The following is an 18,743-nucleotide window of genomic DNA, read 5'->3' on the forward strand; positions in this document are numbered from 1 at the left end:
GCGAGGCATTGTCAACAGGTGAATTGCAAAGCTGTTCACGTCACAGAGCACTCCCGTTACTACCTGCCAGCAGCAGAGAGTCTCCTTCACCGCAGGGATCAGTGCGACGGAACTGCGGGCCAGCTACAAGCTGGTGTGGCACATAGATCACAGTGGTACCAAGCTGTCTTTAAGCCTACACTAGACATTCTCCTCTGAATATATGTATACATAATTTTTACAGTGGGATTACGCTATACCCACTCATGTAAGCTTGCTTTGTTTCACTAGTAAAAAATCTTATATATACATATATTAACTTCTTTTGATGACCACCGCATGGTACTTCAATATATAGATATATTATAATTGATTTACTTCAATGGACAGATGTAGGTTCATTTTCATTTTTCATTATCATAAATAATGCTGACAGGTCTATTCTTATACATAATTTTATCCTGTCTCCTTGGTTTATAGCCTTCCACACAGAATTTCTGCATCAAAGTGTATTTACATTTTTGAGACTGGTACACATTGCCATAATACTGGCAATTCATACTTTCAACATCTGAGTGTACCCATCCTCTTACACCATTATAAATATTGGGTATAATCATTCTTTCTTGTTATTTTAATCTCTGGCACTCTGGCAGGCAAAAGGGAATTCATTCTTTCTTTTATTTTCACATTTTGGGTTACTACTAATGCCACATACCTTTGTAGATTTAGTATCCATTCTGTGTTTCTTTTAAAGTGAATAGTCTATTTGAGTCTACTGCCTGTATTTCTACTCAGATATTTTTCTTTTATCAGTTTCGGAAACTGATCTTTCGTCATATGATACCAATGTTCTTCTCTCAATTCATTACTTCATTCTTATCTCTACCATAGATAAAGATACTGACACTTTCATCATTCAAAAAAGGTCCTTTGTGTCCTCAACCAATTTCTCCCTACTCCCACATACCCATACACATACACCCACATCCAACAGTAATTATGTTCTGATAGCTGTCACTGAAGGTTAGTGTCACTTGTTCTTGAATTTCACATGGTCTATACAGCCTATAGGAATGGTCTATACAAGATATACTCGTTTATGTTTGACTTCTTTTGCTCAATGCATTTTTTAAAATTTACCCCCAAAATGTGTTCCTTTTTACTGCTGAATAGTATTTCACTATATTAAGAGTACCACCATTTGTCTACTCTCTCTCCATTCTCCTGTTGATGGACATCTGGTAATTATGAAAAAAGTTGCTAAAACATTCATGTACATGTCTTTTTGTGAATCTAAGTTTTCATTTCTCTGGGCAAATACTGAGATATGGGATTACAGGATCAAGAGCAGGTATATGTTTAACTTTATAAGACACTGCTGAAGTTTTGCAAAGTGTACCAACTTATACTCCTATGAGCAATATATGCGAATTCTTCTATAACGTCCAATATACTATTAAGCCCATCCAATGACATTTTTTTTCTTTCAGATATTATAACATTCAGTTCTTGAACTACAATTTGGTTCTTTTTTAGACTTTCCATTTCTCTCCTAAAATATACATATTTTTTCCTTTAAATTCTTTGATATGTGTGTGTGTTCTTTTAAGGTCATTGTCTACTAATTCCAATAATTGGATCAATCATCTGTGGGGCTGCTTATTCTTTTTCTGTATTTTCCTGCTCCTTTGCATTTCTTGTAACTTTTTCTTATTGTACTAAGGTCAAAGTGAAGGAACAATGGAAACTGAGATATAATATTGCTTATTTTGTTTCTTTTCTCAAGAATACAAACTCTTTTCTCTATCTCCTAGTTAGAATGAGGCAAATTAACAAGAGGAAATATATCAAATAGAAACTGAAAACCCTGAAGGTACACTAAGAAGTCTATTTCATTTCTCTGTATCATGTAAGGTACCCAAAACTACTACTTCCTAACTAGGTGACCTTGGATAAATTACCAAACTTCTACGTGCATCTGTTTCTACATTTGTAAAGTAAAAATAATCACTACGTATTTTAAAAATCTGTTGTAAACACTAAATGAAAGAATGCACTTTAGCACAGTGCCTAGAACACCGTAAGTGTTCAGTAAATAACTATTAGCAGTAAGGCTTAATAAATACACATTATTAGTAGTAGTTGCAGTACCAATGAAACCGAATTAGTCATAATACTTATTCTAAAATATTAAACCCACATAGTTATGATAGTGTGATTAAATGTAACATGGTGGTCTCTAGCAACATTTCTTTTAAGAACATGAGCTATGGATTTGAATTTTGATTATTTCCACTCACTAACTGGATAAACTTCAGCAAGTTACTTTACTTCTCTAAGCCTCAGTGTCTTTACCTGGTTGGTGGGAGGAAAGGATCTACCTAACTTTTCAGGACTGTGGGGAGGATTAGTAAAAACAACAGATACAAAGCGGCAGATATTTACTGTTACAATGAACAGGCACCAAAGAAGCTGTGGACAGGGAGTGCTGCCTGCCATTCCAGTTCTGCAAGATCAAGCCATCAGCCACTGCAGTCGCCCACAGTGGTGCGCCCTGAGGGGAACTCAGGATGGAGGAAAACAGGGAGCATTCTGTTCTTTGGATACTGGCCCTAGACAGTTAAGATGCATATCTAAGGAATAATTTCAGTGCACCCAGATCCTTGCACCTTCCCATGCATAGAAAAGCACTAAAATCATCAACCTGAGATGTCTGGTCTTTGTGATTGGCAGTGATCTTTTGATGTTTGACTACATGCTTTTTTCCAGCCAAAAACTCCTATATATCTTGGCTCCTCCCTTACCTCTTCGGAGCAGTTCCTCAGAGCTATCTGAGAGGCTGTCTCCCGGGCTATAGTCCTCAGCAAGGTCCCCAAATAAAACTTAACTCTCAACTTTTAGGTTGTGCGTAAATGCCCACACCCAGCAATTTTCTTTGAATCTAAGGTATATAGTATATTGCGTATTTTAGTCTGATTCTCTGTTCTGAACTTTTATAAATGAGTGATTCTCAACTTATTTGGGGGGGCAGTATTGGTGGTAAATGCCTAGAATAAGATGTTAAAGTGATGAAAACATGCTTTGCGTATGAAGGCAGAAAAAAGGCTGGGGAAAAAAAAGCAAGTGAACTCGAGCATCTACCTGTTTATTCTGTTTATAAGGATACATACAGGGTGTGAAGCAAAACAGATTTAGTTAATCAAGTTGAAAATATAAAAGATACGGCAATGTAAAAAAAAATTTCAGAAGCACAATTTCTATCTATGGCTCCTTTACTGTGCCACATTATACACAGACCAGTCTCCACACTGAAGTCAATATAAGAATATGCAGAGGGCTTCCCTGGTGGCGCAGTGGCTGAGAATCTGCCTGCCAATGCAGGGGACACGGGTTCGAGCCCTGGTCTGGGAAGATCCCACATGCCGCGGAGCAACTAGGCCCGTGCGCCACAACTACTGAGCCTGCGTGTCTGGAGCCTGTGCTCCGCAACAACAGAGGCCGCGATAGTGAGAGGCCCGTGCACCGTGATGAAGAGTGGCCCCCGCTTGCCACAACTAGAGAAAGCCCTCGCACAGAAATGAAGACCCAACACAGCCAAAGATAAAAAAAAAAAAAAATTAATTAATTAATTAATTTAAAAAAAAAAAAAAAAAGAATAAGCAGAGGTTCTTTCCTTAGGTGGAACCTGGAGTTTTTCTCTCCCTCTGTCATGTGCTTCATTACTTAATAACCAATAGACACAGAAAAACCGATATTAGATACCTTATGTTTTTGGAGCATAAGATACAATTGTTCAATGGTATCCACAGGGGATTGGTTCCTGGACCCTCCACACAGACCAAAATCCTTGGATGCTCAAGTCCCTTATATAAAATGGAGCGCTACTGGCATATGACCTACACACATCCTCCCTTGTACTTTACATCGTATCTGGATTATTTATAATACCTAATACAATGTAAATGCTATGTGAATAGTTGCCAGCATGCAGCAAGTTCAAGTTTTACTTTCTGGAACTTTCTGGGAATTTTTTTTCCCCCAAATATTTCTGATCCACAGTTGGTTGAATTTGCGAATGCAGAGCCTGCGGATATGGAGGGCCGACTATAATAACTAATAACAGGACACAAACAGACACGACTTAGGAAAACTCAAGTGAAGTTTAATAATTCAAGCGAGCCATCTGCATACGTAGAATCATGATTGCCCTGGAAAGAACTATGAGGTTGAACCATATAAAACTGTAGTTTTTATAGGTCACAATGGTTAAATCTGAGGAATTACCTTTTTAAACATATCATTAGAATAAGAGTCTTCCAATTACTCCAATGTCCTTATAGGACCATTTTAAAGGAATAAGTGATCTAAAAAGGAAAGCTAGAAAAGCTAGAAGCCCCCCCCTGGACAAGAAATGGTATCAGACAATCCAGTAAACAGACTAACCACTGAGACAGAGACCTGTATGATCTTGTGTTTACCCTAAATGAAAAGCACAATTACCTAAAAAGCCACAAGTTTATAGGGATCTAATAGTTTCTATTTTGTTGCTTTATTGCTCTTGTAGTACCAAAACTCTTACCGTATGGTGAGTTCCAATATTTGAGCAAGTCTATCATGAAGCAAATTTGCCTACAAAGGAGAAAAAAAATGTTAAGAATGGATCTATTATTTTCCAAACACCCATATGTAATAACACAAGTGTGATTTAAAGGACAAAGCATAACTCTAACTATTAAACTGATGGTACAGAATGCTTTAATATTTTGGTTTTATCTGTCTCATACACTGGAATTTAATGTAAAGTTTCTCTTTTATTCCTTTCCTAGTCTCACTGGTAAAAACAAAATCGATAGACACACAAAATACCTACAGCAAAATCATTGAAAACCACTGCAAAAACAGTTTCAAAGCAATAACAATCGTTAACATTTAATTTGGGGTCTGCCATTCCCATCAGCTGACATTACACAAAAAAATTATTTAGGCTTCATAGCTATGTCTTCAGTTTTCAGTCCCTATCAAATCCACTACCTTGTGGATTCTGTTGATCTGCCTGAAGCTTGGAATCTACCTACCAATTACCAGGACAGCTTCCACGAAGTCAAACTCCACCCCCCACCCTCTTCACCATGTGTTCACTTACTTTGGATTCACACTGTGCTGCTATTTCCTCAAAAGGTGCTTTCTGGAATTTCTCTATTACTAGACGCCTCTTTTCCTTTTCCTGTTCTTCCATTCCACTGGTATCTATATAAATGTTTACAAAGACCCATTAAAAGGAACACAAAATTTCATAGAACCTTGCCAATGACCCTAAGAGCAAATGATCTATAAATAAAAAATAAGGGTAATTTATAGGACTACTTGTATAGGGAAAAAAGCAAACGGTGTGACATCCCTGAAGTGTCTTAGTTAAGGCTAGAAAGCCCACATATAAAAAAATTAAAAAACTACACAGCACAAAACCCTTTTTCATAAGACTACCTTTGTCTCTCTTACCAAATAAAAGCAGAAGCATGACAACTTCCTACAAGTCAAGCAACTTCAAGGCCCTTCCTGAAGGATGATTCTTTTATTAATAATCATGCCCTTGCACATATGAGGTACTAAATTAAAAGTTTGCTAAACTTGATAGTGAATGGCGTGATTGAAATATAGATAGGGTCACGAGGAACCATATTGTTTTAGCCTTTTCCATTTATCTTCCACAATTTGAAAAGGGATTTTTTTAAATCTTAAGATGACGTGTGGTCTGGCCAAAGTTTGTGAGATAATAAAATAATAAGTGTCTGTCATTTTGATACATATAATAACTATGTCTATTTGCTTAAGAATCTGAAAAGAAGGCTAATTAATGGCTTATTTATTGATGGTCTACAGTAACAACTCAGTAACTCTTCAGCTTTTTTTTTCTCCTGGTCAAGAATTTCATAAGATGAAACACAATCTGTTCAAGGTTCTTCAAAAACAAAGCTTCTCTTCAGGTAGACAAACTGTAACAATTAGCTAGTTTTAAAAAATGGATGTAGCAGGTACAAACGAAATAGGTTTCTTTTTCCCCCCTCTGAAATTGTGGCAGGTTAACAAAGTTGTCGAATTTATGTACTTTTTCTGAATGACTATAATACAGAATTATGATCACATCTCTCGTGTTCACTAGATCAGGGGCACAAGCTCAAATGTGCCAGAGGCTAGGCAGGAAACATAAATGTTTTAAAAGCAGTAAGAAAAACAGGACTTGGGCAAGCTGAGCATACATCCCTGGTCTTTATTCAAATCCAGTTTCTGAAAATAATACTTCCACCTAAATTTGGCCTGCAGGCAGCAAGTTTCTTTTCCATGCATTAGTCCAGCAGTTCTCAAACTTTTTGTTTCAAGACTCCTTTCTACTTTGAAAAATTATTAAGAAAGCCAAATTGCTTTCTTTACGTATGACATCATTTGATATTTTCCATATTACAATATAAAAATGAGAGACTTTAAAAATATTCATTAAATGCATTAAAGAAATGAAACCACTATATGTTAACATAAATAACATTTGTTTCATGAAAAAATAACGATATTTTCTAAAATGAAAAGATTTAGTGAAGAGAATGGCATTGTTTTCTATTTTTGCAAATCTCTTTAATGTCTGACTTAATAGAAGCAGTTGGATTCTACCTGCAAATGCATTCAATCCACTGCAATATGTTATTTTGATTGAAGTATATAAAGAAAAACTAAACTCACACAGGTATGGACTGGGAAAGAGTAATTCAATAAGTAGCCTTTTCACAGAATTGTAGCTATTTCTTCTTGGACACTACAACAAAGCATGACAAACGGTAGTTTCTTAAAAGTTAGTTGCAATATGGAATTTGAAACCTTATTAATGAACTTTTTGTAATTGGTTATATTAACATCTATTGGTCTGTTCTACAATTTGAATAGAGCTTTACTCATGTATGGTTTTGTAACATCATGCAAGGTCATTTGGAATATTGGTCCACTGATTTATGCAGACCCTCTAAATGTAGACATATCTCACTGTAAAATATTCTTTAAAATCACATTTGTTAGTTATTATCACTGATCTCATTAGAAAAGTCTTTAAATAAATATTGGGGAACTGTCAAACTTGCAGTGGCAGACATAAGCTTCAAAATTCTCATTTCGTTAAAAAGTGCTAATTTTATCACTGGGAGCAAATACCATCAGGGTGGTTTTTTTCTCTTGAAGTGACAGCTTCCCTTCAAATACCACAGGTTTTCTGTCTTTCCTTTTTTTTTTAAGTAAAAGTGATGTTCCTTAAAAAAACCAACTAGTTGTGCTTGCGAATAAAAGCAATCAAAGAAGTGCTTTATATGTGCTTCCCAAAGGCATGTATTCATGGGATGAGATTAATAAAATTAATCATTTATACTGATTCTTCAAAGGCATTCTTAAGAGAAATCTTGACTTTTAAAAATAACTGGGGATGTGTGGTGCTGAAGAATTCAATGACCACTAGTACCGTTTGACGCCACTGCCTTCATTCATGTTAATCCATGCAGTAAAAAGGCAAATAATGTCTTAGTATTGTGCTGAATATACTTTTTGACTTGAAGGACCCCTTGGAAGAGTCTTCCCCAAAGCTCCAGGGGTCCAAAGACATACTTTGAGAACCACTGCCAGACTGTAAGTTCCTCAACATGTCATTAATTTTTAAATGTCTCACAGTATCTTGTACATAATGTGTGTTCAAAAATTGCTTACTAAATTCAATTTTATTTTGGCAAATTTGATATTACAATAAGAAAAAAAAATCCTCTAATGGATTAAGCTGAAAAAGGTCAGATTTTATTTCATGTATGATGGGTACTAGAGCACTTCACTTCCCTTGTTAATGATTTTCTTATTCTAATGTTTCTTAAAAATTGAGAGCCAATTTCCACTCTCTATCGTGAAAGTCAATTTCCACCCTCTATTGCTTTACCAATTAGAAATGAATTGAGATCAAGGCATCATGAGCCTAGCAGGAATTTATATTAATACTTAATTGAAGGAATCATTTAAAAAATTTTTAAAAGAGGCAAATTATATAAGGTAAAATTTATTTCCATAAAGGCTACAGGAGAAAAAAAAAATCAGAGTATTATTTTATGCAAAGATAAGTGAAAAGATTACAGAGTCAGTCAGACCTGGGTATGAAATTTGTCTCCGGTATTTACTAGCTATGTGATCTCAGGAGAGTTGCTAATTTCTCTGCCTCAGTGTTCTCATTGATAAAACAGCAAGGATTAATGTGACTCTATTGTGCCTGCTGACAATTTCGGCCAGCTCCTTTCTCTTACCCCATTAGAAACACGCTTCTAATTACACTGCTATATGCCTACTAAAAATCATTCTATGTAATTCTCTCAGAATTATTCACCTGCCCATCTCCTATAAAAGAAAATACATTCACTATTTCTCATAAATTCACTCAGCCTCAATGTTGGCCACCAAATAAGGGCAGCATTCAAATACATGGCGATATGCTTTCATAATTCTAGAAAAGTCATTCTATAGAGAGGAAAATAATTATCTATGACAAGACAGGACAATTACAAAAGTCTAAAGAACATAAGCTAATAAATTGATTATATATTTATATAGAAATCGACAGTATATACACTTGCCATGCTGCCTCTGTTAATTCTGGCATTTAAACAAGTACCAAGATATAGATAAGCTAGAAAATACTAGGAGAGTTAACAAGCAAAATCTCACCAATTGCTTTCTTTAACGCCTCAAAGGTGATTTCTTCAGTGTTACTAACCTAGAGAAAAGTGATTTTAAGTAAAATAAAGAGTTAAGAACGGTCAATATAAATGATACCTTCACCTAGTTACAAGTCATCTAAGAACTTTGACAAATATTTTCTCTTCTTTGTGTTGGCTTGCTTTGTGATCACACTCAACAGTATCAAATAATTTCCACGTTTTCATTGGTTTTAACAATGGTCTACCACAGTGGTTCCCCAAAGAAGCCTACAGATTGATGTTAGGCTGGCAGAATTAGCAACCTTTAAGGCAACCCAACCAATATTCAAGGCAGAGATTATATATAAATGCAGCTTCAGCTATGTAATAAATGAAAACTAAGTATTCTATACTCTTTATAATTTTGGTACCACATACAGTTTAAAAATCAAAAATGAAATAATCTAGAACTTTAAATGCAAAAATTTTAAAGCAAAAAATCATTACTTTGGGAAGTGTTCAATGAGTACAGTTAACCAACATTTAAAAATAATTATATTCTGGATCTTTTAAGGTCAACCACCAAGTCTTATTCTCCAGAAACTCCCTTTAACTTGAAGTTTTCAAATCTCGCTTGCTTTGAGACATGTAAAAGGTATGAAATCAAGTACTTACATAAAAAGTCAGTAATACTTTTTGTGGCACTAGCACATTTTCAGAAGGAATAATATATCCAGTTACTATAGTATCTCTGAATAAAAGTTAAGAAATGATATATGAGTACTTGCCTTGGACTCTGGTCATCCCTAATTTTAGCTCATGAGCTTCTTTTTGCTAAGTCTAAGGCAGCAAGACTAGTGAAAGCAAAAGACTTCATGCTTTGCACCTTAGCTCTCTGTACAAAGGATTTAGCTGGAAATCAAGCAGCAAGAGTTCTACTACCTCAGTTTTTCTACTGAGGGCTCATATTTCTAGTTGAAGTCAGATTAAACTTGGGAGTCTTCAGTTGCTTTGTTCTAGATATTTGGAGCAAATATATAAGATTAGGCTCTGGCTGGTCAATTATTTGTACCTAGAAGCAATCCATTACTTCAAAGTTGTTCTTACAACTGGTTAAGAGCTTTAGACTTTTGAGAATCAATTATAGTATAGGAGAAAGAACATAGGAGAAGCTAGAAGGCCAGAATTCTTATTACGTAGAATTTTTACTTATTACCTGTTCAATCCTGGATAAGTGAAAAGCTAGAGTACTTTATCTAATAACTCTTCTCTGTTTGTTGTTTTTCTTAATTTGGATAATGATGATGCATTCGCCCAGCATCAAAGAATCATGCCTATGGTGCTTTATTCTATTAGTCAAGCTGATCATTTAATTTCAGGAGGCAGAGACGCCACTGAAATAAATAAATGTTTTAGCCATTTATCTTCTTGAATACCTTAATTTAATTAGGTATCTTTATACATATATAGTGCAATTTTTAGGAGAAGTTCACTAAGTGATTCATGGTGGGCTAAAATTTGAATTGCAAATGTCAGGACTCACATACCTCAGAAATGAACCAGGTATTTTAATAGACCATAGTAATAAGCTGAGTTATATCTAGGGAAAACAAAAGTTTTGCTATGATCTCCATCTAAACAACATTACAAGCTCTAAAAGCAGGTATCAAATATATCTGAGGACTAAGTGGGATTATGTATATACAATTTCAAGTAATTTTGATGAAATAATGAGCAATTTTTCAAATGAGCAATTTTTAAATTTGATTCATTGTTTGCAAATATACTTATTCTTAGTTTGATATTTTGTTACACCATTAACTGGTGAATACCTAACTGATGACACTTTCTCCTGTCCACACAGTGAAATTAGTTAGTTTTAGCCTAGAAGGTACTGTTATTCTGTCTTCTGGTGTTTCAACGACCATTCCTAATACACAAAATCAGATACCATAATGGTAAATGAGTTTGAAACTCCAATGTGCTCAAGTAAATCTTATATACTAAACTGTACTTAACTTTTCAAATACTCAGGGTGAGGCATATTTGACTTAGGATTTATAGTTAGAGCAAAGATAAAACAAAAGGATCTTTAATAAGTTAACAAATGTATGAATGAACTTTTAATGTAAAATTCATGCTCAAGAATGTTCCTCCTATATTGTCTTCATGCAAATGTTTCTTCAGTTCATTTTATCAAAATAGACTGATTCTTTGCAACCATTTAAAGTGCTATATATGTATTTTTAAAAGAAATAAAAATGGTTAACAAAAGGCAAATGGAAAAATACCAGTCAATAAAATAGACTGCACTCTTGACAAGTATAAACTAAGGCTTTGGATGAATTTCTTCCCTCAAAAGGTAATAGCAGCAAATTCATAATCACCGAAAGATATCGCTAGCAAGATATCCTTCTTGCTAGTAAGGAGTGTAAAAATTAAAATGGCTTTGAAGAGGTGAAATTTAGGGAAGATGATTTTTCCTGAGTCTTAAACTGGTAAGAAACTCTAAACCAACCTTAAAATCCCAAGTTCCAAAATGAACACTAACTGCCTATTCCAACTACTCTGATGCTCTGCAGATAATTCCTTGATAAAACTGATTAATTTTACATAACAGGGAGTTAAAAGCATGAAAGATATAAATTAATTGGCTGTACCCTGGCCACCAAATAGTTTTAATTCCTGAAGACAAATTAACTGGCAGGCATTGGAAGCAGGAGGGAGGAAGGAGGCTGAGAAAGCATGAATTCAGACAACTTCCTTCCTCTTTTCTTACATGGATATTCTTTTAGTTATTTACATTGTACCAATGAGAAATAATGAAATACCTAGGAAGGCAAACAATGGATAAACCACAAGGAGGAGGCTGACTTGACATGCTGGCACATTGGCATTTTTACTTGACTATCAAAAAATTCTCTGCTGATTTGTGTGGACAAATCCTAGAGAATACTGGCTGCTTTTTCTTCCTATAACTCAGTTGGGTACACTCTTGTGCTCTATTGAAACAGGAGGAGAACATTAAATCTATGATGTTTCAAATAACTCCTTAAAGAGTACACAGGTCACTGATACAGCTTAACCTACGTTAAATTCATTATATTCACTATCCAAAAAGATAAAAAAATTTCTCTCATAGGTGAAATTCTGAAACTTTCTAAAAGTAGTGAGCATTTGGCTTCACATGAGAGTGTATAATTCCATTTATTTTCACAACTTATGTTTCATAAATCTTTAAAAATAAATAGGATTAGAGGGCCTACTTATTTAATAACAGGTCTTGTGTAGCATTTCTTACTTATTAAAAAAACTTACTTAGTTCTATCTTATGGTTCCTTTTACTACAATGTGAAATCTAGTGATATCATAACACACAATATTAAGTTTATGTATCTTTATAGGTATATGAAATGAGTTCAGTAAAATAAATTATAAATAAGTTCAAGGCTAAATCAAATTAACTTCTACTAAAAATTTTGTTGATTTAGGGATAAATCAGAGTTGTATTTGATCCTGTTTAGAAGTGTGGAGGGGCAAAAAGTTCTTTTAAATTGATGTCTATCTCAGACAGTACTTCATCATAAACTTTCAGCAACTTACCACATCATCTGAAGGAATGCTGTTGGGTAAGATATCCACCTGAATGGATACGGTGTCCACAATACTTTTCCTTCTAGAAAGTCGATCTTCATCTAAAATTTTAAAACATTTCTCCAATTATGTGCTAGTTAGAATGATATGTCACTTATAAACTCCACCTATTTCAGATTTAAACTTTCAGAAAGTTAAGACCGTTTTTTGCCTTTTTTGCTCTTTTACTAAATATATGAAACAGTGCGCTCTCAGGCTGTTATATGTCGTGAAGCAGATTAAAAAAATAAAATTGATGGCTGAACTCAGTTTAACACAGCTGACCCTTGAACAACATGGAGGTCAGGGGTGCTGACACCTGCACAGTCGAAAATCAGCACAGCACTTTACAGTTAGCCCTCCACATCTCCAGTTCCACATCCAGTTCAAACTTCCCAATTCTCTATTAACCAATTCTATTTGACATGTTCTAAACCCAATTTTAACATCTCTAATAAACCTCCTGTATCTCCACAATGCCATATTTATTTTTCAAGAGTGCCATCATTCAAAAATCTTTATCTTTTCTTACCTAGATCTGAGGATAGCTTACTAACTGGTCTAATACAACACTCCCTCCTATACTACCAGTAGAGTTGTTCTAAAATAAATCTTTTTCACACTAAACTATAATTTTAAAACAAATCCAGGGACTCCCCTGGTGGCGCAGTGGTTAAGAATCCGCCTGCCAATGCAGGGGACACGGGGTTAAGCCCTGGTCCGGGAAGATCCCACATGCCGCGGAGCAACTAAGCCAGTGTGCCACAACTACTGAGCTTGCGCTCTAGAGCCCGCGAGCCACAACTACTGAAGCTGCACACCTAGAGCCCGTGCTCCGCAACCGCAATGAGAAGCCCGCACACCACAACAAAGAGTAGCCCCCGTTCGACGTAACTGAAGAAAGCCCGTGTACAGCAATGAAGACCCAATGCAGCCAAAAATAAATAAATAAATAAATAAATTCATTTTTTAAAAAAACGACAAAAAAACAAATCCAGCCCACTGACTAATGCTGAGCTTCGCAAGTTTTTTCACATCAAAGCACATATATATAATTATAATACGTGTAAGGCACCTGGAGATAAAAGGACGAGGTTGCTCGCACTGCAAGCTGACTGCCCCAGGCCCGACCCAGCTACCTGAAGAACTAAGGAGATAAATATCCAGCCTGTAAAGCTCCCAATAACAACTGGGAAGCTCAGGTCTAGAATCTTAGTCGAACAGCACAGTCAGTCACTGCATAATCTGGCAACACTCCATCTTTCTAATCTCATTTTGTATATAGAGTTGACTCTTGAACAACATGGGGGCTTGGGGCACTGACCCCTGCACAGTCAAAAATCTGCATTATAACTTTAGTCGGCCCTCCATATCCATGGTTCTGCATTCACAGATTCAACCAACTGAAGATCATATGGTACTGCAGTATGTATTTACTGAAAATTATCTCTGTATAAGTGGACCCGTGCAGTTCAAACCCGTGTTGTTCAAGGATCAACTGTACTGTGATTTTATCCTTCTGAAGGGGTGAAGAATGAACTAAAAGAAGGCCAACATAAAGAAACTAGCTTCTTTCTTACTGACTACTCCTCTACTCCAAGGTAGCCTTCCATGGCAGTAATTAATGCTGTTAATCAAATATGGCAATTTACTCTCTTTCTGGGACATAGTAGGATTGCAATTCCTGTCCTCTTTGTGGTTAGGAGGGACTGTGTAAGTAGTTCTGGCCAGTAAAGTATGAGTAACATTTCAGATGGGGGCTATCCCGTCAGCTTGGATTCCAGAATACAGATGACATGAAGTTATGCACAGTTAGTTGGAGCGATGAATACATCTTTACTGGTTTAAACTACTAAGAACCTGTGACTGTTTGTTCTCACAGCACAACTTAGCCAGGGTTTCTTAGCCTTGGCACTAGTGGCATTTTGGCCCAGGTAATTCTTGCCGTGGGGACTGTCCTGTGCCTCACTGGATGTTCCGTGGCATCCCTGACCTCTACCCACCGGATGCCAGTAGGCCTGCCCCAGTGGTGGTAACTAAAAATGTCTCTAGGGTTGACAAATGTTCCGTGGGATGGGCAAAATCATCCACAGTTGAGAACCACTGACCCCGTCTATCCTGATAACAGACCTTTCTAGAGTTTTCCCTCTATGCCACCATGAGCTTCTTAAACACTAAAACACTAACCACATCACTCCCCCAAGCAAATCTGCCCATTGCTTGATGAAGTAAAAAGGCATCTGGGTTCTCCAGTCAGATCTTGCCAACAGTAACTTCAGAGCTGCTCCCTTATTTATCTCGTGTTTAAGGCAAACGTGCCTATTCTCCAACCTCTGAGCAGGCTTTGGCACATCTGCCTTACATGCTTTTCTACAAACAGAAACTCCTACTGGAAGCCCTTTATTACTTGCCCTTTCTTATGTCCTCCCCACTGTAAAGATTCTCACCTTTCAAGCCTTGGTTAAACATTACATCGCTTCCTTTAAATCTTAAATATCACTCTCATTATTTTTACTTATCCCTCTTTCTTCTAGCTACAAAAATTTACTTTCAGTTATGACTGATCTTTCCTTGTCACTCTTCAATCATCATCACCCTTTATTCATCTAGTGGGCCTTGAAGTACAGACATATGACTTAATGTCTTAGGTCCCCAAGTATACAAGAAATTCAGGGGCAGACTCTGTCTGCATCTAGCACACACCAGTTACTAAGGTTCTGCTGGGTGAAGGCTGGAGGAACACAGACCTATATCTGTGACAAGTTATTACCTATCGTTTTTCTACAGTTTTCAGGCTGGAAATATTATGTCTTTTGCATAGGGCCATTACTGAGGTAGCCTAGATACTGTACTTTGTCTACTTTTTCTTCATGATCATATGCACTAATATAAATCACCAAAGCTAATGACCGAACATCAATGGAACTGCCACAAAATAGTATGTGGTCATCACTGCTGACTTGCTTTTTTACCCTCTAATCACGCCAACTTTCAACGTCTTACCAGAATTCAAAATGAGGAATAAATAATAGCCTGCTTCCCACCCACACAAGAATTTCTAGGTTAATATACAAAGGCTGATGGTTGCAGAGAAAAGTCAAATTGAAGCCTAAGATAAAAATAAAAAGGAAAGGAGAAGTACAGAGGCAGGAGAGGGATTACTGAGCGACAAAAATCAACAAGAAGAGAAGGGAAGTATAGTGAGCAGAGATTAGGGAAGAAAATGAAATTCAGTGGGAAACTCTAATACTATATTCTCAGAAAGTTCTTTCTTTTGACCTATAGAGCAACCCGCTTGTAGGTGACAGAAAAAGCCCGGATACAACTATCATCAGATATCTTGTACATCTACACAGAAGTAAGCTTTCCAAAACAGAGCTTACCAAAGACAACTCTCCTGTTTCCATGGGCCGTCCACATGGGTTCCTGACCTGCCTTTCAACACCTGCTGGAACGCAGCATCACTGCAGCCTCCGTGGACTGCGCTGTCCCGCCAGTTCGAGAACCACCCCGTCACCATCTCAGCGTCTGATGTACGCACCCCCTCGGGAGGCCCTTGCTTCCCTTCCTGAGGTTGGTTTGGGGGAGTCCCAGACACCACTTTCTGTGCCCTTTCATTTTCCCATCCCTTCTCCCTCTCCGCTTCCTATAATCTGCCGTTCACAATGGCAATCATTGTTTCTTCTTTTTGTTTTTAATTAGAACCTGGGTTTTAGAAGTAATACTTAGAGAGAGCGAGGCCTAACGTCCTTCAGTGATATTTTGCTGCCACCTGGTGTATCTGGGTGTAATGTATATAACTGCATTCAGATGGCTAAAGAATAGAGAAAACAGTCTGAATACAAGTATAACACAGAACTACATTAAATTACTCAATATAATTTTCTATGGCTATATAAAAAATAAGATGTAGGAACTTACTTAACTGTATATAATAAATCACAAATGTAATTAGGGCCACTATACTATTCAGATTCAATGAAAACGCTAACTGGGGCAAAATGAAATTTCACAGATAATTTATCTACACGAAATTTAAAATGTCAGTTTAATGCTGATACTACTTATACAGATATACTTTTTTTAGTCCTGTAGAAAAACACAAAATTCCATCTAGAGCTAATACATATTTATAAAATGAAAGAACCTAAAAAACCATTGTCACCATGAATAAAATGCCAGTGTAATATAAAAGACAATCTTTTATTTCTAAAACAAGCTTTAAAACAAAACCTCTACAAGGAGAGATAGGATATATACATGAAAATACTTTTATAAGCAGATATTCGTAGGAAAATAATGGAGGTTTTGATAAAGCAGATAAAGGCATCCATGTGTTATAAGTGCTTTTAATCAATAAAACAAATTAACAAAATTCAAAATGCCAATTGGAAGATTAAGACATTAAAAAAATACTAATAACATTCTTATACTGATATGGCATTTTGTAGTTTTTAAAAGTACTTTCATGTATATATCCCACTTGAGCGAAATGGCTTCAGGGCTATGGTCCTCGCTTCACATGAGGATATGGTGTCATTGAGAGATTAAGGGGTTATGCCCAAGGCCACATAGCAAGGGTAGAACAAAGCCACTCTAGTCTCTCTTCATTTCTTCACTTTGAGAAGTCATCTTTCCTGAAAGCTCTTGCAAAATTCCCTACACTGCTAATTTCAAAATTCTCATCATAACCTCTGATCTCTCACACAAAACACCGTCCTGACCCCTACCGTACTTGGATGCTCCACTGTCCAAGACTCTCAACAAAAGGCTGAACTCCAAAACTACTCCCTCTTCCCTATTCATTTCTGTTAATAAAAAGTCCATCCTTCTATCACCCAAGATTCAAAACTACTTATAGACAGTTACATTTGAAATGCATACTTCTTTCTTTCTTCACTTAAACCCAGTCACACCACCCGTCCCTCCTAAAACAAAAACAACAAAAAGCAAGCAAATGAAGCAGCAAACAAGCTCTGTCTGCTCTTCTTCCTGGTGCTGTACCAAGCACCCAAATGTCCGTGGTAGAGCCCTAGACAAAATCTTTGCTTTTCTCCCTGCCCCCCCACCCCGTATCACTCAACTGTTTATAGATTCTCTCTTGCAGTGTTCTAGAGTCCACTCACTTTCCTGTATTCACACTGGGACCTCCTTAGTACAGGTCACTGCCATCTCTCCTGGAGATTACTGAAGAGTATTCTAAATGGCTGTCCCGTCTTCAGTTTGCTAAACTACAACTAGAGTAACATTTCTAAATGCAACTCTTATCATGCCATCCCCTGTTTAAAATCATTTAATGACTCCCCATTGCTTTTAGGATAGTTCAAACTATTTAACCTGGTTTTACAATTCCCAACCCTACTCTTCCAATTCCCTCCAAGTAGACTAACTTTATACTAATTCCTTGAAAAATCATGTTCTTGCCTACCTCCATTCCTCCACATATGCTATTACTTCTGCATGAAACACAGTTCACTTGCCTAACACCTGCTTCAGGCTCAGCGTAGGGACTTTTTCCTCTGGAAGACATCCGTGTCACCAAACCTGGAGCAAACACTCTCCTAGGTGCTGCCTGAGGACCCCAAACCTCTCTGATCATAGCCTTTAAGGCATACTGCAACTGTCCTGTTAGACAAATTGTATAATGAATTAACTTCTTTCCTATGCATCTCGAATAAAACTGGTGAAGTGCCATCTTGGGAGAACTGAGAAAAACGTCACTCAAAATCATCTTCTGTGTTTTGTGGTCCAGATGAGGAACCCGTTAGGAATGACTGTAAGTTTTGTGAAAGCAGAAACCTCTACCTGTCTTGTTCATTTTTGCTTCTGTTTGCACAGCAGCTGGCACACTGTAAGTACTCATTAAGTACTGTACCCCCTCACAGAGGAGCATTTAGCATACACCTAGACATATGCTATTAACTCAAATTCTAGGTTGATTTGAAATAAAAGGAAAATGCAATAATCAGCTAACATGTATTGATCACTTACTATATGTCAGTCACCAACAGTTCAGTAAGCTTTAGGCAGACCATTCTTCTTTCTTTAGAACCAGTTACCATTATATTTCAATTGTTTGTCTGTCTTCTCCACCAGATTTTAATCCTTGAGGATAGGGACTGAACCTTAACATCTTTCTACCCGCAAAAGTCAGAAAAGTGCTTGATATATAGTAGACTCTCAGTAAAGGTTTGTGGAATACATAAAAAAATAAACTTGGATCAATATGGATGACTGAACAATCTTTGAGCACACAGGTGGCAAAAATCAATTTATTAAGCACCTAACTGAACAGGCAAGGCAGTTAATTCTAGTGGTCTTACCTAACCAAATTATTTAATTTCAGTCTCACTATCCTCATTTGTAAAAACAAAGACAGTGCTACCTTCCTCACCAAACTATGTTACAGATTAATTGAGAACA

The 18,743-nt window shown here is 36.6% G+C and overlaps 1 protein-coding gene across 3 annotated transcripts in view; it reads right to left on the reverse strand.

Annotated features, from left to right (window-relative positions):
- Positions 1-18,743, reverse strand: part of EFR3A (EFR3 homolog A) — an 89,128-nt gene that overhangs the window by 2,445 nt on the left and 67,940 nt on the right. For 2 of the 3 annotated variants that reach the window (XM_082363769.1, XM_082363768.1), the window contains exons 19-22: positions 12,291-12,382; positions 8,716-8,764; positions 5,126-5,229; positions 4,562-4,611 (exon numbers count right to left, since the gene is read on the reverse strand). In XM_082363769.1, the coding sequence (XP_082219895.1) occupies positions 4,562-4,611; positions 5,126-5,229; positions 8,716-8,764; positions 12,291-12,382 (295 nt within the window). Of the gene's footprint in view, positions 1-4; positions 3,325-3,639; positions 3,705-4,561; positions 4,612-5,125; positions 5,230-8,715; positions 8,765-12,290; positions 12,383-18,743 lie in introns of those variants that run through there. The other variant, XM_082363770.1, reaches the window with a different exon arrangement.

The sequence above is a fragment of the Balaenoptera borealis genome (assembly GCF_965194805.1).
Source record: "Balaenoptera borealis genome assembly, chromosome: 17".
NCBI classification, from domain to species: domain Eukaryota; kingdom Metazoa; phylum Chordata; class Mammalia; order Artiodactyla; family Balaenopteridae; genus Balaenoptera; species Balaenoptera borealis.